This window comes from Arachis duranensis, chromosome 7, assembly GCF_000817695.3.
Source record: "Arachis duranensis cultivar V14167 chromosome 7, aradu.V14167.gnm2.J7QH, whole genome shotgun sequence".
Classification (NCBI taxonomy): domain Eukaryota; kingdom Viridiplantae; phylum Streptophyta; class Magnoliopsida; order Fabales; family Fabaceae; genus Arachis; species Arachis duranensis.
This window is the reverse complement of record NC_029778.3, coordinates 70077174-70099833: the sequence shown is the minus strand read 5'-3', so window position 1 is coordinate 70099833 and position 22660 is coordinate 70077174. Positions and strand designations below refer to the sequence as shown.

Genomic DNA, 22660 nt, shown 5'->3' with positions numbered 1-22660 from the left:
CTCTCATCTCTTTCTCTCTCTCCCTCTCCCTCCCCCTTCCTTCTTCTCTCTTCCTCTCTCTCTCTCTCCCTTTTTTTCTCTCTCCCCTCTCTCTCTCTCCTTCCCCTATTTCTTCCTCTCTCTCTATCCTTCTCCTCTTTCTATGCCTCCTCTCTCTCTCTCTCTTTTCTCTTACTCTCTCTCCCTCTCTTTCATTTTCTCCCCCTCCCCTCTCTCTTCCTCTTTCTCTCTTTCTCATTTTTTCTCTTTTTTATTTCTCTCCTATTTCTCTCTCTCTTTTCCTTCTTTCTCTCTTCTTTTCTCTCTTTCCATTCTTTCTCTCTCCTTTTCTTTCTCTTTCTTCTCATTCCTCTCTCTCCTTCTTCTCTTTCTCTCCTTCCTATCTCTTTTTTCTATTTCTCTCTCAGCCTTCTTTCACTTTATATCCCTTTTCTCTTTTCTCTCCCTCTTTTCTTCAGAATAAGAGAGAGAAGAAGAGAGAGAGAAAAGAAAAAAAGAGAGAAGGAGGAGAGACAAGAAAAGTAGAGAGAGAGGAGGATGAGGATGAGAGAGAGAAAAAGAGAGAAAAGAGGAGGGAAAAAGCACAAGGAGAGAGAGAGGAAGAAAAAAGGAGAGAGAAAGAAAGAGAGAGAGAAGAGGGGAGAGGGAAGGAGAGAGAGATAGAGAGAAAGAGGGTTAGGGGAGAGAGAGAGATAGAAATGAATATGGATAGGGGAGAGAGAGAGAAATGAGAGAAAGGAATAAAGAGAGAAAAGGGAGAGAGAAAGAAAGGGAAGGGAGAGAAAGAGGGATAGGGGAGAGAAACAGAGGAGGGGGAGAGAGGGAGATAAAGAGAGAGAAGGGGAGAGAGAAAAGAAAAAGGTGGAGAGAGAGAGAAAGGAAGACAAACAGGGGGAGAAAGATGCGGAGTGAGAGAAAAAAGGAAGAGAGATGAGGGAGGGAGCAAAGAAGATAAAGAGAGGAAAAGGGGAAGGAGAGAGAAAGGGAAAGCAGGGAGAGAAGGAGAGAGGGAGTGAGGACGGGGAGAGAGAGGGAGAGAAGGAGAGAGGGAGAGAGAGGGAGAGAAAGGGAGAGAAAGAGAGAGAGGGAGAGAGAGAAGGAGAGAGAGAGGAAGAGGGATAGGGGAGAAAGAGAATGAGAGAAAAGGATAGAGAAGGAGAAAAGTGTGAGAGAAACAGAGAGGGAGAGAGAAAGGGGAGAGAGAGAGGAAGACAAAGAAAGAGGAGGGGAGAAAGAGGGGAAGGAAAGAGAGAGAGAGAGATAAAAGGAAAAGAGAGAGGAGGGAGAGAAGAAGAAAGAGAAAGGAAGAGAGGGAAGGAAGAAGAGGGAAAGGAACGAGAGGGGGGAGAGAGAGAGGGAGAGAGAGGCAGAGAAGGAGAGAGAGAGAGTGGAAGAGAGAGGGGGAGAGAGAAAAAATGTAAAAACTAATTTTATATATGTTAGAAGTTAAAACTAGTTTTAACCTATAAACCAGTTTAAACTGATTTTTTCAATTAAAATTGGTTTTATTTTTATGAACTGGTTTAAACTGGTGCACTGTATTGTAAACTGGTTTAAAACCAGTTTCTTATGTGACAAAGCAGTTCACCCCTGCTTGTGTTAGTGCACACCCAGTCTCTTTTTGAGCCTCTTCCTCTTTCAAATTCTCAACAACATGTTCCTCCTTTGGTTCAACCTCCTTGTCTGTAGTGAGAGTCTTGCACTATTTCTTTGGATTTACCTCTGTGTTGCTTGGAACAGTGTTGGGGGTCTCTCAGGTATCCTGCTGCTCAACTGAGTTACTTGTATCTCTAACTTCCGAATTGAGAATCAAGTCTTTTGCATAAAGCTATGAATGGTCTTGGAGAGGTTAGAAACTATTGTGGCTAAGTTAGAGAGGCTTTGCTTAGGCATCTCCATCTGCTGCTGAGATTGTTAAAACTATCTGTTGTTGAACCTAGTTTGATTGGTTCCACCCTGATTGTTGTTGAGTCCTCTGCTGCTCCTTCCACCTAAAGTTAGGGTGATTCCTCCACTCCTGATTAAAAGTATTTGCATATGGATCATTATTGGGATTTCTAGAAGAATTTTTCATATAATTTACTTCTTCCATGGTGGGTTGAGAAATATTACACACGTCCCCTTGAGTGTTTTTGGTTTCTGGTACTATGTGATATGTAATATAGAAATGACTTTGCATCTTAATTAGGTATTTCAGCCTTGTTTGGAAACTCAATAATTAATATTACTACTATGACTATTTTGTTATTATAATGAAGGAAAGACTTCTAAATATATTCTTGGATATTATTAGTGATTACAATGATAATGAATTGCTTGGTTATGAGTCATAGTCAGTACCATTAAAATTGATAATTGCTTGTTTTTTCCTTAATTTGCATTACACAGGTTTAGTTTACTTTATTTTTTCAATAGTTTCTATTACATAGAGTATAATATGGAATTTACAATGAAAAAGAGCTTTTTTTTGTCATTTATTCAATGCAAAATTTAAAATGATTACATATAATCCTCAATTCTAAGCATATATTATAAAAATCCATAATGCACAAAATTCCAACCCCAAACAAATGTCCATAACCATGTTCTTAATACACTTTATTTCACCACTAATCTGATTAATTGTCTTCTGTAATTTTTACACATTTTCTTTCACTTTTATTGTACCCTCTGTAAGTTTAATCATATTCTAGTATGATTGTTTCCATGGCCTTTCTTCACATTTTTTAGTTTTTTTTCAACTTCGTCCAGCCAAACAAAATAATCAACCGATGTTCAGCATTCTAAAAATTTGACACAATAATTGAAAGGGATACAAAAGAAAAGAAATGGATGAAACCCTAAAGCCAGTAAAAAAAAGCAAGTAAGCAACACAATTTGAAAACTTACCTCTCACAGAGGACATCGCAGAAACAATCTATTTGGATTCCAGTCTGTTCCAGATTTCAGTACGACTGCTTCAATCCTATACAAACACGTGCCATTGTTGTAGTCAAATTTCTTCTTCTTTCTGTTCCTCAATAACGAAGATCCGCCACAAATAATGCTGCCACAATTTAAAGATAACGAGCTCGATTTTTCCTGGAGTGAACTCATGTTCTTCCCTATCCGTTAGGGTTTCAACACAAAGCATCTTCTTTCTGAAGATAAAAGAGATGGATGGTTTCTAATTAATTTTCTTTAATAATTTAAACAAAAAATTAAATGGTTTATTCTGAGTTGACACCAAGAAAATATCTCATTCACTGTCATGTTGCCAACAAGGAACGAAGATCTCCCAAGTATCCACTTAAACTAACAAAGCCACACGCCTATTGTCGAAGGGGTGAATGTGTCTGTCATAGTGTATAAATAATGGGCTAATTTATTTGAATATGAAGGTTAGATTGGTGTTACGCTGGGTTATGGAGTTCATAGGTGTTTAACAAGAGTGTGACGGCGTTTATCTGACAGATTAAAATCGGACGGTCCGATTTCTTTGCATGGGATTAGGGGACACAAATCGGACCGTCCGATTTGTGTGAAAGGAAGCTTGGTGCATTGAAATCGGACGGTACGATTTAAGGAAGAATTCAAAAAAGAACCAAAATCGGACCCACCGATTTCTAGGTTCAAAAAACTTTTGGCGGGCTGTTTTGTAATCGGACCGTCCGATTTCTTTGTTCCAAAAATATCGAATGCTCATGCATGCGGTCGGACGGTCCGATTTGAGTGTCATATATATATATAGATTTACCTACTCAACCCATTTCATTCCTCTTCTTCGCCAACTCTCAACATTTTTCTCTTTAGATCTCTTTTTCTTCTTCTTCTGTAGATCTATTCTTCTCTATTATCATGGATGATAGAGTAAGATTAAAAGTGTATTATGATGGTCAAATTTTATTACAAACATCAGAAGGAGTGAAATTTGTGTGTCAAAATCCATTAGATATTATTATTCCATTTACACTGTCATTTGAAGAATTAAAAGGTATCATTTGTGAGAAGATAGATTCTCAAACAACAAGGATTGTATCGTGTATTCTGTACAGATATCCCATATCTGTATTTGGTGGGTTCGTGCAATTCCAAACGAAATACGTGACAGACGAAGCGAGCATGCAAGAAATGTTTTCAGTGTATCTCGGAAGTCGGTCGCGAATATCGTTTATCGAACTGTATATCGAGTTCGAGCAATCTGCAGCAGACCGAGATATTGAATTGCAGGATTACAACAGTGATAGTGAAGAAGAGTTCGAAAGTAACTACGAGGTCGTTGATCCGGGTGTAGACGAAGATCAAGCTGACGATGCTATGGTGGCAGATGTGGAGGATGTGGCAAATGCACTAGCAAACCAGGAGCCGTTTGTGGAGCCGAGTTTCATGCGGTCATTGGATTTGGAGGCCATGCATGCACCGGAGTTTCCTCAATATGTAAATGCAGGTGTGCCATTAATTTAAATTAAGATTTCTAAAAGTATGATTTGCACATGGTTTATTAGTTTAGGAGAAACTGTTACGACCGGTTCATTTGCCCAAGTCGGTTCATTCGGACCGATCGGTTCAATCGGACCGACCGGTTCATTAGGACCGACGGGTTCATTAGGACCGACCGGTTCATTTGGACCGACCGGTTCATATGGACCGTCTGGTTCATTCGGACCGACCAGTTCATTCGGACTGACCGGTTCATATGGACCGTCTGGTTCATTCGGACCGACCGGTTCATTCGCCGAAGTCGGTTCATTTAGACCGACCGGTTCATTCGGAACGTCCGGTTCATATGGACTGTCCAGTCCATTCGAACCGACCGGTTCATTCGGACCGACCGGTTCATTCGGACCGACCGGTTCATTTGCCCAAGTCGGTTCATGTAGACTGACCGGTTCATTTGGACCGACCGGTTCGTTCGGACCAACCGGTTCATTTGTATGGACCTGTTCATTTGGCCCGACCGGTTCATTTGGACCGGATAGGACATTTATTTGTTAGATTCTTATTACTGACAACTGTAATATTTGTGATGTGATTGCAGCAGAGCTTCCCCTTCTGCCGGATGGTGAATTTACTGTGGGAATGGAATTCAGTTCTAAGGAGGCAGTAATTAAGGCGATGAAAGCCATTGGTAGAAGTTGACCCATCTATTAGGGTGAAATCAGTGATTGCGGAAGTACAATCTAAGTTTAACTACACCATTAGTTATCGCAAAGCATGGTTGGCAAAGCAAAAGGCAGTGGAGTCAATTTTCGGAGGATGGGAAGCTTCGTACGAAGCCTTGCCGATATGGTTTGAGGCTATGTGTCACAAGGAGCCATCCGCAGTTGTTCATTTCCAAACAATGCCTGCATATCAGGGAGATGACTTGGTTCCTAATATTCGTGTACTTCACTGAGTCTTCTGGAGTTATTACCCTTGTATTAGAGCCTTCAGACATTGCAAGCCAATAGTGCAGGTAGACGGAACTCATTTGTATGGAAAATACAAGGGTTGTTTGTTGGTTGCAGTATCACAGGATGGCAACAACAATATCGTGCCGATTGCATTTGCGATAGTTGAGGGAGATACATCTGATGCCTGGCACTTTTTTCTGAGTAACTTGCGACAGCATGTTGTGAGACGTGACGGTGTGGGCCTTATTTCCGATCGGCACGATTCCATTAGGTCTGCTGTTGATCGTAGTGACGGAGCTTGGTCTCCTCCCAGAGCATTCCATATGTTCTGCATCAGACATATAGAGTCCAACTTTCTGAGAAAATTCAAGGCTCCGTATTTGCAGAAGCTTATCGTCAACATAGGTATGATACTCACGATTACATTGACTCCTTAACTCAGTTATTATGATCAGGTTTTTCATGGTGGGTCACGTTTTAATTGACAGGTTACTCGCGAACAATTCGCGAGTACGATTATCAACTCAAATTATCCATAATAATTAACCAAATAATTCAAATAATAAATAACCAAATAATCCAACAAACTGTTTTACCTTCAGTAGGCTTTGTACCTTCATCCGGACCATCACCCCCATCATCATCATCCTCACCATCCGCCTCATCCTCATCGTCGTCCTCATCCTCATCCGCATCCTCATCATCGTCCTCATCTGCAACCTCATCCCCACTAGGATGGTCAACCAGAAAGTCATCATTGGCCTCATCACCTGGCTGGTAGCTCTCTAAAATGAGATTCATCGGAACACGACGTTCAAATCCACTCTGTGTGATACCCTTGCAGGCATCGTCACTCATACTACAGTTCTGCCACCTGACATCAAGAGATTCGTTAACTTACATTTATCAATACAAGGTAAAATACACTATTTCAAAGCGTCTAGTAATTAAATTTACCTATTTGCAATCGGAAAGATTTGAGGATTGCTTGGAATCGGCGCAATGAATGGTAGACGGATCCATGCCCAGGCAAGCAACAGTGTCAGTGGACCATCAATCTCCTTGCAGTCGACACGAGTTGCTCTACACAACGATCTATATAGGTGTGCCAGGCAGGCCGATCCCCAACTGAACTGTATGATCCTGCCAATGTTACGGAGTAACAGCAGAAACTTCCAGTGCACTCCTGCCGCAGACTTATCTCCAAACATAACGGTCCCAAACAATAACATTATATGGCACTTCACGTACCTATGAATCTGGACCTCATCAACCAACACTAATCGATTTTTCAATGCTCGAAACCAAACCAGCTTAATGAAACTTCCCCTGCAGTCTGTCTTCATTGGTGCAACACCAAACTGATCCAAGCATTCGGCCTCTAAAGCCTCATAACTGCTCATTGTCGGTCCCGTAACTGGCAAACCATTTGTCGGAAGACCAAGAATTAGCGCCACATCCTCTAGTGTCACGGCACACTCACCAATCGGAAAGTGAAAAGTATGCGTCTCAGGGCACCATCTCTCGACCAGAGCATTAATCAATGCCGACTGACATTGGACAACTCCAATCTGTGAAACATGATAAAAGCCGGTGTCCCGTAAATACCCCTCCACTATTGGATTGTACCGATCCGGCGGCATGTAGTGGTCACATTGCAACATTCGAGAACCCTAAACAAAAACATAATATTAATTAATTATCAAATTAAATTGATCAAATCATACTATCATTACCAAATAACCAGTAAAACGTATCCACAACATACTAATTTTACTAATTTAACTGAATTAACTGGGTTTTTATTATTATTATTATTATTATGATTCATAACACAACATACCAATTTTACTGAATTAACATTTAATTATTAACGATCATAAATAAAATATTTAATTAAATTTTTTTATTAATTATAATAATTAATTAAACTCAATTACTAATACTAATAATAACAACAACAATATAATATATCAATAGCTACCTACTCCAATCTAATATGTACAGGTCTTATTTTTCTTCTTCTTTCATTCATTCATTCTTTACATAAGACATTCATTCATTTCTTCATTTTATTTTAACTAAAATACATAAAAAAAATCCAGTTCACCAGGTTTACTAACCATATCATTTATACATACATACATAATTAATTCCTATTTTAATTTCTATTTTTAATCACCTAATAATAAAATCATACATACATACATGTTTAGTCTCTACTTAATGCCATTATAATATATATTACTAATAAAATCTAATATTATCACTATTATTATCATTAAATCAGATTATTCAAAAATAAAAACTTTACATAAGGAAATCAGATTATTAAATCAGATTATCATTAAATCATTAAATCAGATTATTAAATTATTATTATTAAAACAGTATGAAATAGTAATAAACAGATTAATAAAACAGTAATAATCAGATTAATAAAACAGTATGACTTATTATTATTATTATTATTATTATTATTATTATTATTATTCCAATAAATTCAGTAATAATCATTAATATTCATTATTTTATTTATTATCTCTCTATTTTTAATAACAGCATTATTATTATCATTCACTTGCTAACAACAATAATTAATTTATTATTTTATTATAATGTATCATAATCCTTTTTTTTCTAAATAATCTTATTACACTAATCTATAATCTCTGCATTATTATACTCTAACATTACTAATTCCTAAAATTTAACTAATCATATTAAAGTACTCAGACACTACTATTATTACTACTACTACACTAATTTCTAACATTATCATCATAATAATTTACTAATCTCTAACTTAATAATAATTATTATTTTACTTAAAATAAAATTTTTTAAAATAAAAACTTACATAATTAGGATGATCAAGATAATTTGCAGTGTGAAGCTCCGGACGATTAACATCTCTTAATCTTCTTCTTCTTCTAGACATTGTTACAAAGTGGTGTAATTTTTTTTTTCTCAGCGTCTTAAATGGAGGGCCATGGCTGTGGGGTTAGAGAGGGATTGATGAGGAAGAGAGGGTTGCTGAAAGTGAAAGAATGAGGGATGAGTTCATTCACGAAACTTGTATACAATGGGTGCCGGACCAAACTTGCATGCGTGACACCTGGCTGGGGGCACAAATCGAACCGTTCGATTTGTGTTCCTTCCCAGCCCCTAAATCGGACCGTCCGATTTCCCTGGTAAAATCGGTCCGTCCGATTTCTTCATTCCAGCCGTCACAGTTTGGTGAAGCACCATACAACCTCATAACATTATAATACACCAGATTTTCCCCAATATTAAAAATAAAAAAGTGTAAATAATGTGCACGCTTCAGTCATTAAATGATTCAAATGTAATAATATCCAGCGTGTTAACTTTCAAGTGTATTTTTTGTCTTTTTTTTTGTCTTTATTTTATTTAAATATAACAGCATTAACTTTCAATAATTAATGACCCATTGAAAGATCAAGGTGTCCACTCTCCAGTCCAATGCACAAACCATGACTATCGTCTCCGTTAGATAGATTGGACCTTTCAGATTCATCTCAGAACCTATTACATTTCATTACCACAAAACCATGAATACCGCCGCCTTTAAGGTTGCTGTGGTGGGAGGTGGAAGTATGCACTTTACTCATCTTATCTATTGCCAACTGATCTTATTTTAATTTCTTTATCTTTCTTTATTTGTTCATCTTTTTGGCTTCTAGTGCTTCCGTTGATTAAAATATTGAAGTTTACAAAGTAAAACAATAATAATGTCGATTAATTATGTTAAAATAAAATAACCAAAAAATGGATTGTTGGCAGTTTCAGGAGCTGTGTGTGCATCTACACTCGCCAGAAATGGAGTTTCAGTCATTCTCTTTGAGTCAGCTAGAGGCCCTGGTGGTAGAAGGTTTTCTTTTTTTTTTAATCATTATTAATTTATAGATTTTAAAATTTGAATGGCTCCTATTCTGTGTAATAACTGGTTTATTATTTATTTGTAGTAGTATTTTGAAGCTATTATCTTTTTGTTGTTGAATTTTTTATCTATATATATATATTTATTTATTCATGAAAATTGCTTATATTGATTTATGATAAAACTTCTGCATCCTGTTATTGTTTTCTTTTATGAGGTTGTGCTATTTGGTTTTGCTTAAAGTATGCCTGAGTAAAAAATTTTAGTTGCTTAAAACAAGTTTTAGTGGAAAATTCTTTCATTGGTTTGATGGTGATTGAAAGAGGATCCTGATTTTGTTTGTTTCTGTGGAATCCAGAGAGAAAACTGAAGATGGGAAGGAGCTGAGCTTCGACCATGGGGCTCCATTTTTCTCGGTTAGCAAGCCTGAAGTGCAGTCTATTGTTCAAGAGTGGGAGTCAAAGGGTCTTGTAGCTGAATGGAAAGAAGAGTTTGGCTCGTTTGATTTCCACACTCGTAAATTTAACAATATAGAGCAGCAGGTTGAAATTATCCTTCATATGTTTAAATTGTTTTTGCATAATAATATAAGATAGGGTGTTGTCTCAGTTTTTCTTGTTCATTGATTATGCTGTGTTATACTTTCATTTTGTATAAATGTTTATGGTATTTTGGTTACGGGATAGAAGTTGGATGAAAATGATCATGATTGAAATCATCCATGAAAGTTTTCACTCAATTCGTATCCTCCAGCCAAACATGCCCTTAGTGTTGTTAATGCTCATGATAGTGTAACTTCCTCTGCATTGTTAACATCTTTCCATCATGTTTATAAGTGATGTATTGATTTGGATTGGATTCATGTGTATATATCATTTGTTAGAATAATTGCTTCTCTAACTTGAATATCTCTTAGGTAGGATTCAGCAAGAGATTTGTTGGTGTTCCAGGCATGAACTCGATATGTAAAGCATTATGCAATGAAAGTGGTATCTACTTCTATTTATGACTTAGTCTTTTTGTTCACAGTTCACTGTGGACCTAGTGAAGAGCTTATTTACTATGTTCTCATCATTAGGTGTGGAAAGTAAGTTCAGGGTAGGTATTGGAAAAGCTGAATGGTTGGATGATGAGAAATTGTGGTCATTGACGGGTGTGGACGGACAAAATCTTGGTCAGTTTAAGGGGCTCGTTGCATCAGACAAGAATATAGTCTCTTCTAGAGTCACAGAAGTCACAGGACAGCCGCCACCACTTGGTATGATGCCTTTCTTTCATCTCACTTTATTCTTCCATGTTCAAGTGATTCATGATTCATTATCCTTTGTGGGGACAATATTGTGCTCTTTTGATAGGTCTTCTTCCCAAAACTTCAGTTGTGAGCATTTTAGATGGTATGAGCCAATTGTCATATCTGTAAGTTGCATGCTAATATACATTTGCGTTGAATGGAACTTTCTGTCTCTTTTTCATTAAATCAGAATTTTCAGTATGAATGAACATAAGTAGAAATTGATGAGGGGAAGTATCGAAACTCACCTGATTTCTATACAATTTTTAATATGAATATTCTCTTACTTCAACTGGCATGTAACATGAAATTTACTGATGTAATTAACAGGGAGGACGAATGATTTGGTTCCTGATAGATCAAATGCCAACGACTTAGTCACTAGATGGTCTTTTATTTGTCTGTGTTGTTGCTAATGCAATAAAATAGAGAGGATAAAAGATAATTTGTCACTTGTCAGTTTGTTGATTTTTAAGGACTAATTAATTAGCTCATTGATCGTTGGGGTGCTCGAGAGAATATAATTTGTCAGCAGTGATCTTTTGAGGATCAAATTGGTGGTTCTTCTTAATTAACATATGTTAAATTTGAGAAGAGATCAAATTGTCAACTATGCAGATTCAACACAATATTGAAATCAATCTGGAAATGTATCTGTAAGAACTGGTACCTGCACGGAACAGAACACACACACACACAAATAGAAACAGAGAGATTGATCAAGGTGATCTTACCCCCAGTACTTTATTGAAACTATGAAATGCAGAAGTACACAGAGATAACGCTGGGCTGTGATTAGAGAGCCAGCCTCTCTTCTACTCGTATTCCAATCCTCACTCCAAATCTGCCCCTCTTCCTAAATCTGTTACTCAAATACTCTCCTCCCTCATGCTTCCCTCACCCCCTTGCCCATGTGGCAAGTTAGTTAGAAAAATATTCCCAATTGCATTTTTCCTATTCTTTCTGCTGTAGTGAAAAGGCAAGGGAGGAATCTTCCCTTCCTGATTCTTGGAAGCTTCTATTTCATTCTCTCCTGAACTCACTGACCTAATTGGGTTTGTTACAGTATCCTGGTGTTTCAGCTACTCCTAATAGGCATCCTTATGATAATCACATTGGTATTAAGACAATAACAGAGACACACATTCATATAATGAAAACAGAAAAAAGCTGTTTGTATGCCATGTGTGAAATCAACAATTTTTCGTCCATTTGCTTACTGGCTAATCAACAGTTTTCTTGACATTTGTGTGGTTGCAGATTTCAGTTTGGTGCCAGAGTTGTCGGCAAAATTGCAGAATCTTCCTGTTCAGCCATGTTTTGCTGTGATGCTGGCATTTGCAGAGCCTCTGTCATCAGTAAGATATAGCTATATGCTTCCCAAACTGTCAATGAATTGTTAAAGTTTGATAATTCATGAATTTGACATGAGTTGGACCTATTTCATTAGTCACACTTTTGTTTTGGAAACACAATTTATGTTTCCTTTTTATGTGTAGTCTAGTACAGTAGTATCTGGTTCTCTTTTCCTAGGGAAAAAATTAGTGTAGCTTGATATCTACTATATCAAAAAAATGAAAAGTGACATGGGAGTTGTTGCATACAAAAAATAGTAGAACATGAGAACGATATTGCCAAGATAAACAAGTTGAGATGGCTTTTCTAAATAAAATTTCATGCGGAAAGATATTAGGTATAATCAAGTTGACTTAAAGGCTTTGTTATATCTAATGTTTTAACTTTCCTTCCAAGATCATTTTATCCATGATGTGGAACTATAAGGATCTTGATTCATCACAATGTTACTTATGATTCAGATACCATTCAAAGGCCTCTCTTTCGAAAATTCTAAGGTCTTAAGCTGGGCGTATTGTGATAGCTGCAAGCCAAACCGTGAGACCACGAGGTATGTGATCGATGCTGTTGGCACGTTGTGAGAGGATTTTCTAAGTTCAGATTCTTTTTATTGCTATTTAATTTCTTGTTGGCTTCTTTATAGTGAAAGATGGGTTCTTCATTCAACAACAGAATATGCTGAGGGTATAATTTCTCAAACTGGAATGAAGAAGCCCTCAGATGCGACACTGAATAAAGTAGCCGAACAACTTCTCCAAGAATTCCAGAGTACTAGAATTCACATACCTGAACCCTTTTTTAAGAGAGCACATAGATGGTAAGTAACTATATATGTATATGCTTAGGTAGCATTACTATATATTTCAGGTTGCACTAAGATGGACAGTGGAAATTGACTCTAAAAGCTGTACCTATTATGCATTTATTTTGTCAGATTATAGAGTATCATCATTTGACTTTACCTCTGGTTGATGTTTATATGATACCAGTTAGCAAACCTTTATCTTGTTACAAATTTTGATCGTAAACAGTCTTTGCTTGTTGTTAAGTCGAGTCGCCTGTTATGGTTTAAGAAGAATATAAAATGACTACGGCAGCGCTGAATATGTGTTGTTAAAGATGAAAGGCATAACTTGAAATGTTGTTTGTTTTTGTAGGGGAAGTGCATTTCCAGGTGCTAGAGTTGCCCCAGAGGAAAAATGTCTATGGGACAGAAACAAGAGAGTAAAGGCTTAAAGATAGTGCAAGTTGTTTATAGTTGCTCAAACAAGACCATGCCTTTCTTTTGGTTGTTCATTTCTTATTTTGTCTGATCAAAGGTAGAAAAGGTGAAAATATGCTATCTACTATCACTATCTAGGTTTAAACAATGCTATCTTATCCTTTCCCCTTGCTATGATATTTATAGGGGAATAAGGAACCCAGATAGAACAATTTGCAATAAGAATAGCATTTATTTTTAAGCCATTGCATCATTACTAAATAACCATCACCCATTTTGGCTAATAATATTGCTAATCACACATGATTGTTCAATATAATAATTTGTAGAAATTTATAGAAAATAAATGTTAAAGCTTGAAACTTGTTTATGCTCGGGAGAAGAAAAAAAGCAGCCTGCCGCACAAGTATCCTGCGTTAATGTAGGATATGGGAAAGAGCTACACCAAAGAGTATAATTTGGCTAAAAAATTTTGATATGGAAGCAAAATGAGTGATATATTTAACATGGTAATTTTTGGTATTTTTTAAAATTGTGGGAGTAAACAAATCAGACTCTCCGATTTATGTTTAAAAAGTTGAAAAAATTCAGAGTACACAAATCGGAGGATCCGATTTGTGTTAAAAAAATTTGAAAAAACTCAGAGTACACAAATCGGACCATGCGAGTTGTTTGATTTTAAAATTTTGCTTTAAGAAATCGTATGGTCCGACTTGTAGTTGGGCAAATATGAATTTCGGAAGCTAGAAAACGGACCCTCCGAGTTGTTTGTTGTTGTCAATTTTTTTATGAAATGAAATATCAAACACAATTCGGACCGTCCGTTTACTGATAGAGAACTCGCATGGTCCGAGTTCTGTTCCATTGACACTGTTCCATTGACACCACATGGCTGTGAAGCACCTGTATTCCCTGTATCCGAGTCTAACACCACTTTTGCTTCCATATTCAAATTAAAAAAGTGGTATAATTTATGTAACCTAACTTAATAATCAGCTGTTTTCATGGTTCGGAGAAGAAAATTGTTATTTTTTACTAATATTCCGAACTCTTAACGAATATTCCAAATTCTGCATAGTCTTGAAAATATTTTAGAGCTATGTCCAGTTTAATTTGAGAATCAAATAAATAAATGAAGAAAAAGAGAAAGCTTATATAATATAATATAATATATTTGTCGTCAATATTGAATGGGCTAGTTATTTTATCATATTTTCCATTCGATTATTTATTCCTTTTTCTTTTCCTATTTTACGTTTCCTAATAATTTCATAAAAGGAAGGAATATCCATGTGTCTTGCATCAAGATTTTGTATGTATGTCCCTGAAACAACAGGTGAAAATTTCATCCATTTAGATAATGTTTTGCAGCACCATATCCTCCACTCTGCCACATATATTCTGCCACGTGTCACAGCACCAATCACCAACCTCTTTTCACTCCTAATAATATCATCATACATAGAACCTTGTTTTTGTTGCCCCCTCCACCACCAATTGAAGCAGTTTTAGAAGCACAAGAAGAGAAGCAAAAGAGTACAGAGCAATGGCATCATCAGTGATGGCTTCAGTGAGCTTAAAACCTGCACCTTTCACTGCTGAGAGGTCCTCAGTTAGAGGGATCCCATCCCTTTCAAGGGCACCCTCTTCCTTCAAAGTCGTGGCCAGTGGTGGCAAGAAAATCAAGACTGATAAGCCTTATGGTTAGCAATAATAATAACCACTTTTGTTAAATAGACATCAAAGAGGCCTTTATTTTTTTATTTTTATTCTTTTTGCTTATTTTTGTTGTGAATGATTGTAGGAATTAATGGAGGCATGAACTTGAGGGATGGACTTGATGCATCTGGCAGGAAAGGAAAGGTTTGTTTTATTTGCTTTTTTATTTTCTACAACTTCAGCTTCTTACTCTTAACTAAAACATAGTGATAGATCACTTATAATTTAGTCATGGATTCTATTATTATTTTTAATGTAACTAACTTCAGCAAATGGACATTGATATGTCTATTAATTGTGTAAACTATCGTTTTTAACTATGAAAAATTTGAACTGCACATAGTTTCTAACTTCTAACCATAAAAAAATGTAAATCAACTTAGATACTCATCAAGGTTAAATTAATATGGCAAAACTATCCAAAATGTTCGACAAAATTATCCAACAAACTACCGATCCTGGATAATTTTACAAGCAAACCCAATCTTTGATGGGTAGTTAGAATTGCTAGCATTTAGAATTTTGATGGTTAGAAATGGCTGTTTATTCTTTTCTAATTTTAATCTTAATTTTTCTTGTGTATAATTAATCAGACATGGATATTGCTTGACTACTTGAGAGGGTGCCCTTGTTGAGATATTTGAATTGATTTACTAATTATAATTTTGATTTAAACATTTGATTCAACCTTCTAACTATTGAACTTCAATTCAGGGAAAGGGTGTGTACCAGTTTGTGGACAAGTACGGTGCTAATGTCGATGGTTACAGGTACACAACATCTTTTAGAATAATAATTTCAGGTGGCTTTATTATGTGTTAATCGAATTAATAATGAAAATTTTCACTAATTTCATATTTGTTTATATCGATTGTTGTACAGTCCTATCTACGATACAAAGGATTGGTCTCCCACTGGTGATGTCTACACTGGCGGTAAGGAAATTTAATGCCTGAAAATTGTATTGAGCACATAGTAGAGTTCAATTTGCTGATATATCTGTCTAACAAGCTTCATTTAGTTTGGACTCTACAAAGCATGGACACTTTGCTAAGTTATCACACCACACTCATCGAACTCATCCGACACACATGTTTGCTATGTCGAATCGTGTCTTAATAAAAAAATAAAATTTTTTTTCCAGACACACTTGAACATACTTAAATACTATCACGTGTCAGTCTGTCCAACCTTATTTTTAACATGTATTTTTGAAATAAATTTAAAAAGAGTATATATTATTATTTACTAAAACAAAAAATATTTTAAATATTTTATATAATTAAAATAAGACATAAAAAATTAAAAAATTATTTTATGTTTTAATATCAATAAAATATCAAAATATCATTATAATTTATCTAAAAGATATTTTATATTTCGTGTCTAATAAGTTTTTAAAATTCGCATGTTAACGTGTTCATTCGCATATTAGCGTGTCCATATAGTGTCGTGTCCGTGTAAGTAAATTGGTCATGGTGGACTCACCTCTGTTAAATAATCCAAGAAAACATTTGCATATAAAATAGAGAGAAAAAAGGGTTTCATTTTCATGCACTCTAATTAAGTCCCAAATTGGTCCTCTCATTGGGCCCTTGCACTAAAATAGTCATCGAAATCTCAATTGTACCTATTATGTCTTTAAAATTGACGAAAGTTCACTTAGTCTTTGACGCATAATGAATCACTTAATAGAAACAAACTAAGGTAAGCTTTTGCCAATCTCAAAATATATATCTTTTTGGGATCTTAATTAATTTGTGGGTGTATAAATTGTAGGTACGACTGGCTTGGCTATCTGGGCTGTGACTCTTGTTGGCCTTCTTGCTGGTGGTGCACTTCTTGTCTACAACACAAGTGCTTTGTCACAATAGACCAAGTGTTATACAATTACATGTAACTAAGATTGAAGGGATATAATTGTTCAAGTACTTCGTGGATATTATGGTTTAATTTCCTTCAGTTTAGAGATGTATGTATGTTGTGTGTATTAAAAAGGTTACTGCTCCTTGTTCCTCTTTTAATCTAAGACCTCTCGCAAGTCTCCAATTTTGTTATTGAAAATAACATACATTTCATGTAACGGTAAAACATGTTGCATTGCAGTCTATTTTCTCTTGGAGTTGCCGAAATAAAAAATGCAGCTACAACCTACAATCTATATATTCTGAATTCTTAAGTCAAAGTTAAAAGCACATATATGATCTAATAACAAAAACACATTCGAAGTTCAAATTAAAAGGCAATCTCTTCACACTGAATACAATAATCCTACTATCTGTTGTAATATAGATAACTATCAAACATTCCTCCAATCAAAATTATTTGGGCGATTCAAACATTTAATGATGAACTGTGCAATTTTTTTAAACTTGAAAAAGTTAACCTTACACGTGTATAAATAGGAGGTATAATGAGAGACATACACATATACGACTAATAAAAGTACTTCTCTTTATATATTTATATATTCCAACAAATGAAAGTGAATTATCAAGTAATATATGAATTATCTCTGTTATATTGAGATAATACTATTAGTGAATACTAATACTAAAGTTTTTTATTTATACTTTTTTTTATATTTATTTTATCTTATTTATTTTACAATACGTTATCAGCACGAGACTCTAATAAAAATTTAGGAAGATTTAGGTAATAAATTTTTATTATATCAAAGTTTTCTCATCTTGAATTTAATACTCTTGATATATTTGGAAACAACTACTTATCATGGATATTAGATACCAAAATTCATTTTGATTCAATGAATTTTGGAGATACCATTAAGGCTGAATATAAAACATCCCAAAAGGATAAAACCAAAGCCATGATCTTTCTTCGTTGTCATCTTGACGAATGATTGAAAAATGAATATCTCACACTAAAAGATCCTGCAGATATGTGGAAGAACCTTGAAAAAAGGTATAATAATCAAAAGACAGTGATACTTCCTCAAACCCCAAAATGAGTGGACACACAGGGTGATCAAGGACTTTAAAGAATCTCAAAGTCGATTAGGAAGGAAAAGCAAGGAGAGGTTACTGAGGATGGAGAAAGTATTTAGAGGCAAGAGTTATTAGAAGGGTCTCATAGGAGCGGATTCTCTATTCATTCTAGAACCACGAAGATGTATCACAATTTAAAGAAAGTGTTCTGGTGACCTGAGATGAAGATGGTGCAGCATCGATTGTGTCAAAAGTTTGATGTAATTAGAAGGTGGAGATAGAACATCAAAGACCATCAAGAAGGCCACAACCTCTCAAAATTTTCCACTGGAAGTGGAAAGGAGTTGCCATGGATGTTGTAAAGGGTTTGTCAAGGACACAGGCAGGATTTAGTGCGGTCAGGATAAATCAAGTGTGTTGTCGTTAGCACTCGGAAACAAGGAGGTCATTAATTGACATTGATGGATGAGATGCTTGGACAATTTGATTAAGTTGATGACTAGTGCACGAATCCCCACACTTTCGTACAGTTGTACCAGTAAGTGCACTGGGTCATCCAAGTAATACCTGAGTGAGTCAGGGTCGATCCCACGAGGATTGTGGTTTGAAGCAAGCTATGATTACGGAGTTTATAATTATTATAATAGGGTGCTAATACTTTAAGGATATAGTTGAGGATTGGAGTTGTGAAGGTTGTGGTAGGCTTAGAGAAGGGGAGGTTGAATCTATGCCTTCCTTTTGAGTTGCAGTTATGACTCTTTTAAAACAAACTTTCAATTTTGATTCTGTTTGTACTCAGCAGTAGAAATTTATGAGACAATTTATTTTTGTCTCATGAATATCAGAAAACAGAACACAGCAGAGAAGAGAAAAGCTAACACCAGCATGTATCCTGGTTCGGTTGCCTTGTGCTATGCAACTTACGTCCAGTCTCCTCCACAACAATGGAAGAATTTTCACTATAGTTAAAAGTATTACATACACCAATTCCACAAGATTTGACCCAATCCTTTCACACTCAAGTTCTAACCTAACTTGACATTGGCTATGCTAATACCTAACTCTTCACTCTTAGTGCTAACCCAACTAAGAAAGGAATACCTAACAGGTACAAGATACAAGACACTTAATCAACCTAAAGAAATTTGAAATAACTCTAGGCTTTTCTCTCAAGTGTATCACTCAATCTTTTTCCACTCATGGCTTTTACTTGAGCTCTCTCACTATGCCTTTTCTCTCAAGAAATTACAGAAAGATAAACATAGAAAAGTACATCACAATCTATAAAACATGAAGAAGATTGACTTCATCAACAGCCTCTTTGCTATGTGATAAACCAGATTTGCAAGCCTCTAATTTAGTTCTTCAATATTGGCTGAATGCTTCTTTGAAAGAAAGCATTATCCAAGTAGAGGAACTTCTTTACAGAACACAACTCACAAAGCTCTAGTTTTCTCTCTTTAGCTTCTGAATGAACAGAAAGCTTCTTTTATCTCCTTGCATGTTGCTTGGTTGCTCTTCTTAGTTCAACTTCTTGAGCCTTGAGCTTCACTAACCCAGCCGTTCACTTTTTCTCATTTATCCTCAAAATAGGAACTTTGCTTCTGACTTCTCTATCTTGACCGAAAGCCACATTATCAGCAGAAAAAGATTTCTTCAATGGTAAGCCCAAATCTTGACCATTGAACCACAACTTGGTCCCCAAGTATCACTTGTGACCGTAGATACACAGCAGTAAAGAACAAAAATTCTCTTTTCCATATAACCCAAAATGGAGTGGCAGAGAGTTGAAGATGAAGAGAAGTGTGATGCATGTAAAAAGAAATGGGTTACCTTTAACCCAAGCTTGATTTGGTTTGAACTTGCTGATTTGACATCTGCCTTTCAAGCTTAATCTCTCTCTTTCTTGCTTCTTTGGTAATTAGCTTAGGGAAGAAGCTCTCTCTTTCTCTTTCTCACTTTTCTAAGATTTTGTGATTTGACATGGACAGAGAAACAAGGAACGTTGCTTTGGAAGCATGTTGGAGGGAATTGCTAAATTCAGATCGGACTTGGATCGGATATCCATTAGGCAACCCGTTTGATTTCTTTGGCTTTGTTTCTTGTGGGCTTCGCTTGATAAACCAGCCCACCAGCCTTGATGTTTTATTTTCATTCCAATTTGGGCTGCTAGACTAAGTTTTGGCCTGCAAAATTTAATAAATAATTAGCAACATATAATTATTAACACTCTACACTAATTATTTATTTTGTCCAAAAATAATGTTTGTCATCACTAATTAATTCAGTTAATTTCTTAACTCAACAATCTCCCCCTTGATGACAAACATATTTAAGCAATAACCAAGGGAATTGATTTTTAGCAAAGTTAGAAAACTTTCCTTTGATTTATGTTACTTGCTTTTGTGTTGCTCCCCCTTTCCTTTTCAAGAGTAGCTCCCCCTGGATTTAGGCTTTTCTCTTTGTTCTTGTTTTGCATTATACTTATATAAGACACAATAAGGAGCTACACACATTCATCTTGACTATGAGAGTTTAAACAAACAACCACAAAATCAGCCCAACACTGAACATATCATATCAGCAGCAGAATATAAGCATCAAGTTTAATTTAGGGCAATTTATCAACATATGAAAGCAAGTTCTAATGCAGCAGTCAAACAAAAGACAAAAAACAATAATAGTAGCTGCAGTAATACCAATAAAATTCATCAGTCACCCTATCCTATTGCTATTACTCCCCCTTTTGTCATCAAGGGCGGATAATAAGCAAGATCAACAAAAACACCCCCTTAAATTCTGCAGGAAAGAGTTAGAGCACAGTTCAAAGTACTAACTAAACTACCAAAAGTACAACAATATTTAGAGTTATTACAGTCATCCAAGATAAAAAAACAATTCAACAGTAGCAAAAGAAACAGAATTCATGAGACAAAAAGAGAGCAGCAGCAGCAGTTTTCATGAGACAAATTCTAGGCATCAGAACTATTTCCCTCCAAACCAGCTTTCTCTTCAGCATCAGTGGCAGGGTCTTCATCCTTTTGAAGGTTATCAATAAAAGTCATGAACACAGCCACTCGATCTCTTGATTTCCGGAGGAAGTTCTCATGTTTGCTGGCTAGCCTTCTTTGCTCCTTGCTCATTGCAATCATGTGATTAAACTGGGAGACAAACTCCTGAACAATATCCTTGACAACATTCAGCAAAGCAGATTTTTGGCCTATAGATATGGAGGTACCCTCGGTGGAAGGAGGAGGAGATTCCTCAGGGATAAAGTCATTATCTTCATCGTCTAAGACCACCCTTTCAGATCTAGTAGGTCCTTTTTGTTGTTTCACTGCACCACCTCCCTTTAGATATGAATGTCTATTTTGATAATCCTCATTGGTCAAGTCAACACCAAAATACTCAAATATGCAAGTTAGAAACATGCCATAAGGAAGTGCTTTGTCTTTTTCACTCCTAACAGAGTCAAACATGTATCTAACCATCAAATATGCAAATGAAATTTCAATTTTGGTGAGAAGGGCATATAAAACAAGTGTATAAGTGTAGGAAACCCTTTGATATGAACCACTTTGAGGAAGTATGATGTGGTTGACCATTTGGTGCAACTGAGCACATTCATATCCAATGGCTTTGTGAGTGGGTGTAATGCCATCAATCAAGGAAACATGTTCACAAATATTAGCCAAAGCATCATGGTAAGAAATACCAATTCCTTCATCCCACTTAACAGACGCATAAGCACAAGGCTCAACATCAGTATACTTCAATGAATCACTGATTGTTTCATTATTTAGAACTATGTCTCGGACCTTTACATATGAGTGAACAGTGCCTTCATGAAACGTCATGTTAGCATAAAATTCTTTGACCAAAAGAGGATAAACAGGCTTTTTGATGTCAAAAAGATGATTCCAGTCTAGAACTTCCAAGTTCTCAACAAAAGAAAAACCTTTTCTTTTCAAAGTTGGCAAATCAGCTAGAAAAGAAGGACACAGGGTACGATATTTAATCACTCCATCGTAAAAGTCATTATTCATGGCAAATTTGAATCTATAAGAGTTATAGTTCGAATGAGAGGTCATAAAATGAGATTTGTGATCATAAGGGCCAATGTTTGGTTCTCTAACTGATTTAAGAGGAACTCGAGTTTTACCTCGTTGTGAACGTAATGGAACAGACCTAGACTTTGGTTGTGTGGGCTCAGATGGAGGTTCAGGCACGGCTGGTCGCTTTCCCTTGGATGAACTCGGCTTCGACTACCCAGGTTTGGATGTTGGTTCCTTCGAAGGTGGAGGGTTTGGCGTCGACTTGGCTGAAGAAGGGAACCTTGAAGGGTTCTTAGTGCGAGTCATGGGATCGGTTCTTGGAGGAGAGTAGGAGGAGAAGGTGAGGGTGTGAAGGTTTGGTCTTGGGATCGAGTTGAAGGCTTTGTGGGAAGCTTGTAAACTTTTTCACGAGGAGGCCTTTTAGCAATGGTTTTCTTCCTCATTTGGTTTGTTTTAGGCTTTTGAGGGAAGAGAAGCAGTAAAGATAGTGGAGGAAACCGAGGAGTTGAGGAGAAGTTAATGGAGGGAAGAGAGAGAGTGTTGGTAACCGTACCCAAGAGAAGTTTTTCACAAACCATGCAACTACATCACCTTTTGAAATGACTTGAAAAGACATGACCTCATAAAAGGAAAGATATTATTTGATTTTTAAAAATAAAACAGGAAATTAATTTTAAATTTTGAAAACCCTTTTTGAAAAAAAAATTAAATCAACTTGAAAGCCTTTTTGGACAAAAATCTGAAACACACTAGCTAACAAAAACATATATCAACCATACAAATGTAACATTCA

General features: G+C 36.1%; 2 protein-coding genes across 2 annotated transcripts; both read left to right on the top strand.

The window, feature by feature from the left end:
- Positions 1–8833: 8833 nt before the first annotated feature.
- On the top strand, positions 8834–12744 carry LOC107458557 (uncharacterized). Its single transcript, XM_052251684.1, has 8 exons — positions 8834–8990; positions 9180–9267; positions 9635–9818; positions 10193–10265; positions 10355–10534; positions 11828–11925; positions 12385–12473; positions 12567–12744. The coding sequence occupies exons 1-8, from the start codon at positions 8948–8950 to the stop codon at positions 12742–12744; spliced, it is 933 nt and encodes a 310-aa protein (XP_052107644.1). The 5' UTR covers positions 8834–8947.
- A 1872-nt stretch (positions 12745–14616) lies between these two features.
- Positions 14617–16888, top strand: LOC107458567 (photosystem II 10 kDa polypeptide, chloroplastic). The gene is made up of 5 exons (XM_016076785.3): positions 14617–14848; positions 14950–15008; positions 15579–15634; positions 15747–15799; positions 16644–16888. Exons 1-5 carry the CDS (start codon positions 14692–14694, stop codon positions 16736–16738), a joined length of 420 nt encoding a protein of 139 aa, XP_015932271.1. The 5' UTR covers positions 14617–14691; the 3' UTR covers positions 16739–16888.
- The last annotated feature ends 5772 nt before the right edge of the window (positions 16889–22660 follow it).